General features: G+C 59.2%; 1 protein-coding gene across 1 annotated transcript; it reads right to left on the bottom strand.

The window, feature by feature from the left end:
• Positions 1-1571: 1571 nt before the first annotated feature.
• Positions 1572-8789, bottom strand: SLC35E4 (solute carrier family 35 member E4). The gene is made up of 2 exons (XM_022550916.2): positions 7097-8789; positions 1572-2546 (listed from the first exon to the last, which is right to left on the bottom strand). The coding sequence occupies exons 1-2, from the start codon at positions 7713-7715 to the stop codon at positions 2113-2115; spliced, it is 1053 nt and encodes a 350-aa protein (XP_022406624.1). The 5' UTR covers positions 7716-8789; the 3' UTR covers positions 1572-2112.
• Positions 8790-10136: the final 1347 nt, after the last annotated feature.

The following is a 10136-nucleotide window of genomic DNA, read 5'->3' as shown; positions in this document are numbered from 1 at the left end:
CCACTCTGCCCCCACAACTGCCAGGGGCTGGCTCTGATCTGATGGGAGGCTCACTCTAAAGCCAAGCATTCCCTGGGGCCCAGGAGCCAGGGCCAGGGCGCTGCAGGAGGCTCCTACTATGGCAGGGGCCTCCTTGAATGGGGAAGGGTCCTGAGGACCAAGGAGGCCCTACCCACCTGAAGCCATTCATCCTCTGTCCTGTCTGGCCAAGCCTCAGTGCGGAGCCCGGAGGTATCCAGGCTGCACCGGGACGGGACTGGGCCGGTAGCATCTCTGAGTCACAGGGAGGGTGGGTGGTAAGTGACTCAGCCTAGGACCACTTCCCCTCTGCAAGACGGGCCTGGGCTGAGGCCAGAGCCAGGAAACCCTGCGCCTGTCCTGCCCGGGCCGGGTGCCTCCCAGGCCCTCACTGCCCCCACCTCCAGCCTGGGGCTGACCCTCCATGCAGCCCTGTCTACCACTGGCTGGCACAGCAGTCCTCCACGAATTCTGGCTACGTGAAGGAATGCATGATTTCTCCCTGAGTCCCAGGCCCCCGAGACCCCAACCCCGGCCTGGTCTAGCTCCCATCCTCCCATTTTCCAGATGAGCCTAGAGCCTCAGAGAGAGTGGATGACTAGGCCAAGATAGGGACCAAGCCCACTGGCCCCATCGTTCTCTCTCCTCCCCAGGCCCCGCCTACCAGGCTCCTCACTGGAATCCTCTCCACGGGGATCATCAGCCCATTTTGTAGATATGGAAACTGAGGCTCAGGGAGGGGAGGTACCTACCCCAGGTACATAGTGAGGCAGGCAGAGCAGGATTAGGCCCCAGGTCTCTCTAACCCAGGCAGGGACCTTATGGTTTTTAACAGGCAGCCCCCAGCAGGGGCAGGTAGGTGACGGGAGTTAAGTGCTTACAGCCAAGGGAAGGATGAGACGTGATGCAGCTGAGTTGGGCCAGCCCTCCAGGTGCCCCCGCCCCCCAGTGCTCCTCCTTCCATGGAGCCACTCGATTCCTTGCCCTCTGCGCCCACAGCCCTGGGCACGGCCCCTCGTCCAGGCCCTTCCTTCCTCAGGCTTCTTTTTTGGTTTTTCTTTTAGAGGAGGGTTGCATGTTTGGGTTTTCACCCCCAGGCAAGGGTTTCGCCATGAGAAAGGGAGAAGCAGACGTAGGAAGTGGACAGCAGACAGGGGACCAGCACGTGCAGAGGCTCCGGTGGGGAGGCTTGGGGTCGGGGGTTGAGGGGGGTGGACCTGAAGGAAGCAGGTGCAGATGGAAGGTGGAGCCCAAGGAGGGGAGAGGGGAGAGGGGAGAGGAGCCTGGTGAAGCTGTGGGGCCAGGCCCTGAGGGCCCTATGGTCTGGAGTAGGAAGCTCTGACCTTGTCCCAAGAGCAGTGTGGAGCCACACAAAGAGTGTGTTTTAGGAGATGCCCCCGGGGCTGCGGGAAGATGGCGTGCAGGGTCCGGAGCAGAGGGCTGGGGTGGGGGCCTGGCCAGGCCCCGGTTGGTAAGGGAGGGGGTCCTCGTTTCCTTGTGGGCAGCTGGCAGCTATCGGCCCTTGGCTGCCACCCCGAGGAATGACACAGGTGTACAAGCAAAAATAGTTTATTTGAGGACGGAAGACCCAAAATTGGGGGGCCCAGGGCTGAGGCCACAGCAGCTGCCTGGAGTTGGCACAGACGACCCCAACTCCCTAGGGAAGCCCAGCAGCAAAGAAGCCCTTCCCTGGGCCTCCTAGCTGCCTCCCAATTTCTTGGAGGAAGGATTGTGCGACCCCCAAGAATCATCATCATCGTCACAACACGGTGAGGTTTTCAAAGTTTGGCCAGCAGTTTTCGGCGCAGTAGTTGATACCAATCGTAATAATTACTCCGACAAGCACAGTGACTGTGCCGGGCTTGGACCCACCATCCAGTGGTGAGTGGGGTCTGTGATGAGGAGAGGCAGGCAGGGACAGGAGGTGGGTCTCTCTGGGAGTCCCCATTCCAGCCTCCAAGGTGGCCCTGCAGGAAGACCCATCTCCCCCGACAGCCCCAGAGGCTGCCCACTCTCCCCGTTTTCCCATGGCCACGGGCCAAGGCTGGATTCAGGCTGAGGCAGTCCCGCGTGGTCCCTGTGCTCCCTCAGGTCTCAGAGACCCTTGCCAGGCTGGTCTCTCCGCCAGAAGCCCCGGCAGGCAGCCCAAGAAGCCACGAGCTCGCAGTTGTGGTAAAGGAACATTCCTGAAAGGGTGAGCGCAATGCCCACATAGCTGAGGGTGCTGAGGCGGCTGCCGAACAGGAGCCGGGAAAGGATGAGGTTGCCCACGACAGTGAGGTTGCCCAGGACGTGGACAGTGAGGGCCGAGGTGAGGGCCAGCAGGGAGAAGCTGGCCAGGTTGTAGAGCACAGACAGGAGGCAGCTGAGCAGGATACAGGCCCAGAGGCGGGAGTCGGTGGGGGCGGGCAGCGGTGCCACGCCAGCCTCCAGCACCAGGGCCGCGCCTGCCAGCAGGCAGAAGCTGGGCAGCGAGGTGGCATACAGCAGGGTCACCGCATCCAGCCTCTCCTCCTGCAGCAGGGCACCTGCAACCAGGACAGCAGCCATCAGCACCCGGCACGAGACAACCCCCACGAGGCCAACCCGGCACAACCTCCTCCTCGGCCCATCCTCCAGGAAGCCTGCCTGCCCCAACCCCTCAGGCGGAATTAGTGGCTCCCGCTCTGTAACGAGAAGGTCAAGAATCCAGAGTCAGACTGCCTGAGTGGTGACCCGGGTCCGCTCCTGACTACCTGTGACCAGGCACTTAACCTCTATAGGCCTAGGTTTCCTCAACTGCAAAATCGGAGGATAATAAAACCTTAAACATGCAGGGTTGTTGTAAAGATTAAAATAGATAATGTACACAAAGCCCTTAGAAGGTAAGTGCTCAGTAAATGTAAACAGATAAAACAAATAAGCGTTATCACCTACTCCTCCCACAGGCTGAAACAATAATCTGCTCGTGATGTCCCACTGATCAATAAACGTGAAAAAAAAAATTCTTCAGGGGCTCCCCAGGCCCTGGAGAAAAACATCCTGGGCTCTTAACCAACTTTGAAGGCCCTGAACCAAGCGGCCCCGACCCAGCTCTCTTGGCTTCAGCCCTTCTCGCACCCTCAGCCCCACAGTGCAGCTCCCATGCCAGAGTAGGGACAGGCCACCAACAGGCCAGTTCTGCCACTTACTAGCTATGTGGCCTTTAGCTTAAAAAAGATAGAGAGTTTGAAATAATAAAAACCGTTTGAATCAAATGTTCGATCACTTATGACCATTGAGATGACAGGGAACAACAAGGTCATTGTTTGCTCCCGGCTGTCACTCACTGTTTATCACTGATAATCAGCATCTTTTGCTACCAACGCTGGGGCTTGTCAAGATGAATCCAGGACACAGAGGAAACCTTAGTCTTTGCAAGGAAAGAGGGGATCCTACCACCTTGCACATGTGTGCCTATGTGTGTGTATTCATATTACCACCCAGCTGGTTCACAAAACCAGTGGTGCCCATCATAAAATCACACCCGGCTCAGATGAAATGATAGTACTTGCATGAAGGCAACGAGACAGTTTTTGTGGAGAGAGATGAGTCATGGCTCCCCATCCCCTCCCAGGGCTCTCTGAGCCTCTATGCATTTTCTGACACACACTTTCCAAAGAACCACAGAGGTGCTTACTCATAGGCTATGCTTAGAATAGGAAATCTTATTTCTCTCTCCATTTCATTCTGATGTTTTGGCTTTGTTCTCTAGGCAACAGTCCTTCTGTCAAGCATTTCTAGAAATGAACAGATAACTGGAATGCCTCCTGTTCGTCCGCTCCAAATTTAGCACCATTATGAGCTGCCTGTGGCCTGCCTGTTAAAGGTGCGATCACTGGAAGGTGTTTAGGATTTCAGGTGAACTTCACCTTTGGCAAATTTCACCCTCTGAGAGGCAGCCAGGCAGGAAGGTCCTAACTTCCTCCCCCTGCCACTTGCTCCTGTTCTGCATCCCACCCAGCCCTCTGCCTCCCTCTGCTGCAGTCCAGGGAAAGAGCAGGGATCCTCTGACAGAGGCCACCCACCCGGGGCCCCAAAATGCCAGCCTGTCATACTGCCTCCTCAGCGACCCCTCCTCTGCCAGCTCCCACCAAACCCTGCATTTCAACCTCTCCTGGGACTTCCCTGGCGGTCCAGCAGTTAAGCCTCTGTGCTCCCAATGCAGGGGGTGTGGGGTTGGGGAACTAAGATCCCACATGCCACACGTGTGGCCAAAAACAAACAAAAAACAAACAACTTCTCTTCCTCCAAAGACACTTTTGTTTCAGCATCTGAACACGCCAAGCTTCAGTCACCTGTGGACAAATGTTCTCTAGACCCCATTCCGCTGGCTTCTGGCTTATCCCGTCTCTGCTCCGTCACGAGCTGTGTGATATGACACAAGCCGCCCTCTCTCTATGCCTGTCCTCTTGAGGGAGCATGGGCAAGGTGACAACATGCCCCTCACGGGGGCCTGTGAGGTGCTGAGCGCAGGGCCTGGAGCCCAGCAGCAACTGCTGGCCACGGCAGCTGTCACCATCCCCCACATGCTGCCCCGGCTGGCTGACACCCGTGCCCTGGCAAGCCCTGCTTCCCCCTCCCAGAACGCCCTTTCCTACTCTGGCTGTATGAAGAGCTGGGCATGGTGTGGGCACACAGTGAGGGCTCAGCAAGTGTTCGCCACTATTATTACATTATTGTCACCAGCACTGCCTGCCTCCTCCCCCAGGCAGCCTTCTCTGGTTTCCCCTAGAAGTAGCCACCCAACCACAGCTATGCCCACCTTGGCTCCAGCAGTTCTCCCCTGCCTTGTGATCTCTACTTCTCCTCACCAGCCTGAGAGCTCAGTGGGCAGGGTCAGGCTGTTCCCTCATACAGGTGGATGTAGCTGAGGACAAGTCTCAGCACACTGGCACCCCACTTCCCAGCCTTTCTGTGAGTGGGAAGGTGGCATCACTCCTCTCCCCGTGTAGCCCCCCAGGTCCACAACTGGCCCAGGAAGGAGAGAAACTGCTGGACCTGCCTGTGGCTGCTGGGCACTCCTCTTTCTGGACTTTCATCCTCTGCTCCCATGGAGTCTGCCCTCAGGGAAGGAGCTGGTGTCAGCCATTCACACTCTAGTCTAAATTTGGCCCTGATGACTTTCCTGGAAAGTCTGGCAGTAGAAACCTCCTCTTGTCCAAAACCCATCTCACCCCTTATCTCTAGTCTGTTCCTCCCCACCTCTGCTGGGCTCCCATCTCTGTTGGGGCCTCCAGCCTCCTAAGCTCCCTCCTTAGCACCCTGAGCCAAGGAGTTTAACCAGCCTGCCAATTCTGCCATCAGACCATTAATAAATCCACCATTTAAGGGGTACCTTACCTGGGCCAGGCCCCAGGCTATGTGCTGGGGACATGGAGCTGCCTCAAAACCAGGCCATGCCCTCTCAGAGCTCCTGTCTGGTGGGAGGCAGACAGGTAAACAAGAGGCTATAATACAAGGCATGTGGAGTCCTGATGGAGGAAGCAGAGGATGCTGTGGGCACCTGGAGCAAGCAACCAACCTGCCTCAGGGGCAGGCAGGAGACAAGGAGAGAGCTGGCAGAGCCAAGGAGCAGCCTGATGCCAGGCACCTGCCACCCCATGTCCATGTGCCCGAGGCCTGGCCGGCCATAGCCTGTCCTGCAGGCTGGGGCTCCTCCTGTGTGAGAAGCACTGGGCCTTAGCAGGCGTGATGTGAACCTTGAGGCTGGGGCCTTCCCAGCCTTCTGGCCCTGCCCAGGGCAGGGTACAAGGTCAAGTTTCCCACTGACTCATGCCCAGAGCTCAGGTCCCAGCTCTCATGTAACCTGAAGGCAAAAATAGAACTGGGCTCTGGCCCCACCTCAGGGCCCTGGAGGATGGGTACAGGGACTCTGGGTCCTGGCTCCGATGACTGTAAGGCAGGGCTGAGCTCTGACTTCAACCTTCTCTGGCTGCAGGCTGCCCTAACCCCAGCCCAGGGCCCTTGGAGCAGCCCCTTCTCTCTCCCAGGCCTGGGTCACAGGATCTCAGAGCTGAAAGGGAGGGAGACCAAGAAAGCCCTGGGACCATCAACTCTGACCTCCTCCACCAAACAGATGGGGAGACTGAGGCCCAGACAAGATCCAGATCTCCCCTTCTGCCCAAGGTTGCCCAGGAAGCACGAGCCCAGGTGTGGCTGGAACCCAGGCCTCCCCAACCTGAGTGGGCACCCTTGGGTTGAGGCAGAGAGATGGTGGAGGCTGTGACTCAAAGGACCCTCAGTAGGACAGGCAGGAAGGTGGTCTCCACCCTCAGGCAGAGTGATTTAGCAGGGTCTAGGCCTGGAGCCTCTACCTTACCCTCTGTCCAGAGCCCCCAACCCCCTTTCATCAGAGCTGAGGTCCAGAGTCGCATGGACTAGGATTCCAGTCCTTAGGAGCTGTGTGACTGTGGGCAAATCATGAACCTCTCTGGGTCTCAGTTCCAGTATCTTGTAAAATGGGGATGAAGGTGGTGGTTGCCATGAAGACTCAAGGTCAACACCTAGCATGGGACCAGTTACACTGCAGCTCCCAGTAAACACCAGCCCTTCCCAGACTTAGCAAAAGCCCTCGACTTCCAAATCCCAGCTCATGGCCTTGCCCTCTTTCTCTTTCCCTAGTCTCCACTATCAGGCCTCCCTCGGGTCCACAGCCTTATGCCACATCACTTGGACGGCATGAAGTCTGCCTGCCTGGGTTCAAATCTTGCCTCTGCTGCTCACATGGCCCAGGGCAAGCCCCTCTACCTGTCAAATGGGGACAATACAGTGACTTCCTCAATCAGGTATGGAGATCCAGGCTTGACAAAACATGGACCACAGATTTATGGCAGCCAACTGGATGAAACACTGGTTGGGCCTCTAGAGCCTAAGTCTGGGGCCTGGAACTCACTGAGCGTTGGCCCTTCCTGATCCTCAGTTCCTGACTCTTCCCAAGCCATGCGCCTCAGTTTCTTTATCTGTAAAACTGGATAATGGCCATAGCCCCTCACAGGGCCACCCAGGCCACACTCCCACCCCAATCCCCAACTCCTCGACCAGTGTCCTGGGTACTCACTCTGCTGAATGGACTTGAGCCCACGGAGGCAGGTGGCCGCCAGCAGGAAACCACAGCCAGCTGGGGGTGTCCGGAGCTCTCCGGCCAGGCTGCAGGCAGCCCCCAGGCAGAGCGGGCCCATGGCGGCGAACTGCAGTGGGTGGTGGCGGCGGCCGAGCAGCAGCGCGGACAGGGCCAGCGTGATCAGTGGCGTGGTGGTGGTGGCCAGCTGCGCCAGGTCCAGGGGCACAGCGCTCAGGCCCACGTTGCCACAGGCCATCGAGGCGCCCAAAGTGAGGCTGAGCAGCAGCACTTGGCGGCGGGTGCGGCCGGGCATGGGGCGCCGTGCCCCCGGGTGGCATGCCAGCGCAGCTGCCAGCATGTGCAGTGCCGAGAGCAGCAGGGGCCGCCCGAAGCCGTGCACCGTGAAAATCCACTTGTTGAGGCTCGACATGCTGGCTCCCGCCAGTAGCCACACCAGCGCTGCCACGGCCACCCAGGCCCGGCCATGCCGGCGCAGCGCCTGCGGGGTGTCAGGGGGCCACTGGGGGATCCCGGCCCACCGAGCACCGCCAGCCACCGCCACTACCTCAGCTGAGGTCATCCTGCCGTCATGGCGCTCCCGCGGGCAGCGGCACATCCGTACCAGTGGGGCCGGGTCAGGAGGCCGGCTCCCCAGCGACCAGCTCTGGGCCACCAGAGAGCCCCACTGTAGATCCCGCTCGGTCTCAGGTGAGGACACTGCTTCTTGTGCCCGGCCTGCGGCAGCCGAGGTCCAAGAGCTATGCTGTGTCCCCGGCTCAGGCAGGGCAGAGCCTAGGTCGCTTCTGCTGGGATGCCAGGCTCCCTGGTGCTCAAGCCTGGCCTAGTAAGCGCCGGGCACCTCTGCCCCGTGACAGGCGAAGTCTCCACTCTTCTCCCCTCCTAGTGCCCACGCTATGCTTACATGGAATCCTCCATCCCTCTTCTCTTCAGTCCAAACCCCAGGTCCTCCAGCGTGCTCAGGCCAGGCCTGCAAGGGCGATCCGGGCTCCCGCGCCCGGTGGTGCCGGTGGTCGGCCTCGCTACCTCCGACAGTGCCCAGACCCTGCGGCGGGCTGACGCGCCGGCCTGCGCTGCGGCCGGTATCAGGCGGCGAGCTCGACTCAGCTCGGCTCCGGCAGGGCCTCCGCGCCAGCTCCGGCTCCCGGTGGCTCAGGCTGCTGCGGGGTCTCTCGCCAGGTTCGGGCGGAGAGCGAGGCTCCGTGCTCTAGGCCCCGCCTCCGCGGCCGCCCCTCGAGCCTCACCCGGAAAATTGGGCTGAGCCCCAGGCGCCACCTCCGTCCAGGCTCCGCCCCCGAAGCCGAGAGGGATGTCTCGCCCCTCCCCCACGCCGCCCGCTCGCAGCTCCTCCTCCATCAGCCTAGCTTTACCTCCGTCAGCAGACCTCCTCCTAGCTGGAGTGGTCAGCCTGTCTGTACCCCCTCCCCACACCGGTGGGGGATCAGGCCCCTCCCCACGCAGCGCCAAGGCAGGCCCCCCATAGAGATGAACACAGGGCGGGAGACCCTGGGGTATCTTTCTGAGGGAGCCTAATAAAAAGCCCTAGCCTCTCAGGAGATTTCATTTTCAAGGACACCCTCCCCCCAGGAGACCTCATCCTAGGACCAGTCTCGGAGCTACCCAATCTCTGGCCACAGTTATCCCGTGGGGCCTCTGCATCCGGAAGAGTTGGACCACGGGGCCCCTTAATACCCCTCCCTCGCCCCTCCCTAACCCGAACACCTCCTCCCTCTCCCAGCCCAGGGCGGGCCCCCTCTAGGCAGGCAGAGGGAAGCTGAATCACCAAGGCCACCCACAGCTGCGGAAGCAGGGTCCCGCCGGCCAGCATCTATCCCTGGCCAGCAGCCCCTGTCCCATCCCCTGGGCACTCAGAGCTGACTCACAGCTGAAATTCCTGGGGTCCACCCTCTGCCCCCATCCCTGACAGGACAAAGAGCCCTAGGTGGGCTGGGAGCCAGAGCAGCTGCCACCAAGCCTTTGCCCCTGCGTCGGTGTTGGGTAAACAGCACACCCCAGAGCAGGACAGGCTGATAGGGATTCCAGGCTGGGCCCTGGCCTCTCTGAGCTCAGGAGTCCAAGTGTGCAAGAATCACTGCCCACTGTGAGCCTCTTTCCTGACGTCCAGCTTCCTTCTCTGTGGAAGCTCCTTCCCACTGGGACACGGTTCACCCCTAGCCTGTCGTCTGACCAGCAAGTCCTTGATGGAGGAACCAGCAACCCGTCTGGAGGAACAAGACCGCAAAAGGAGACCGCTCATCTCGGTCCACGGCGCCCTCTGGTGGTCAGAACACAGAATGGCTGCAAGTGTCCCCTAATCCCCATCACAATCCTTGGACTGGGATTAAAATTCCCCAGCCCCACTACTGTTTCAGACCTGCTGAATTCAGGTACCCTCTGGTGAGCCCAGGGATGTGAATTTTTTTCATTTGCCTCTGGTGATTCTGACACCCGCAGAAGCCTGCAAATCACTGCTGAATAGTCCAAACTGTAGGGCAGGAGATTTCCAGGTGAAAGACCAAAATATGCAGGTATTTAGATGGCGTTTTTCTAGGAGTGGTTGTGGGAGGGAAACTGAGCCAGCCAAGGGGGAAGCCCCCTAGCACCACATTTCCTGAAGAGGAGGAATCAGGGCCCCTAAGGGTTAGATTCTTTTTGAGATTTTGTCAGTTTTCCAGTTAAGCTTCCTTTAATTAAAAAAACAGCAATGAATTAAAAAATAGTAAACACCCCCCAATCTTCTAAGAGCTGAGCTACTGCGGAGTGGTAGGCAGTGTCTACACCTCCTCCAAGACTGCCAAAAAGCACTCCCACCTGCCCGGCCTGGTGAGGGGTGAGCTATGAGGAATGAGGATTAACCAAGATGAGGCCTGTGTTGGCCTTGGTGGGAGGGAGAGAGCTGTACACCCTTGTGGGGGAGGGGGGGCGAGGGGGAGGCTGAGGGCAGAGCCCAAAGCAGGGATCGTGCAGCTTGAGTGGTGGTGGGGGATTCAGACCACATTTACCTGGCTCCCGAGCCCCA

Source organism: Delphinapterus leucas, chromosome 14 (assembly GCF_059928025.1).
Source record: "Delphinapterus leucas isolate spDelLeu-1000000601 "Yukka" chromosome 14, BTC_Dleu_Yukka2, whole genome shotgun sequence".
NCBI classification, from domain to species: domain Eukaryota; kingdom Metazoa; phylum Chordata; class Mammalia; order Artiodactyla; family Monodontidae; genus Delphinapterus; species Delphinapterus leucas.
Note: the sequence above shows the minus strand (reverse complement) of the source record. Positions and strands in the feature narration are given on the sequence as shown.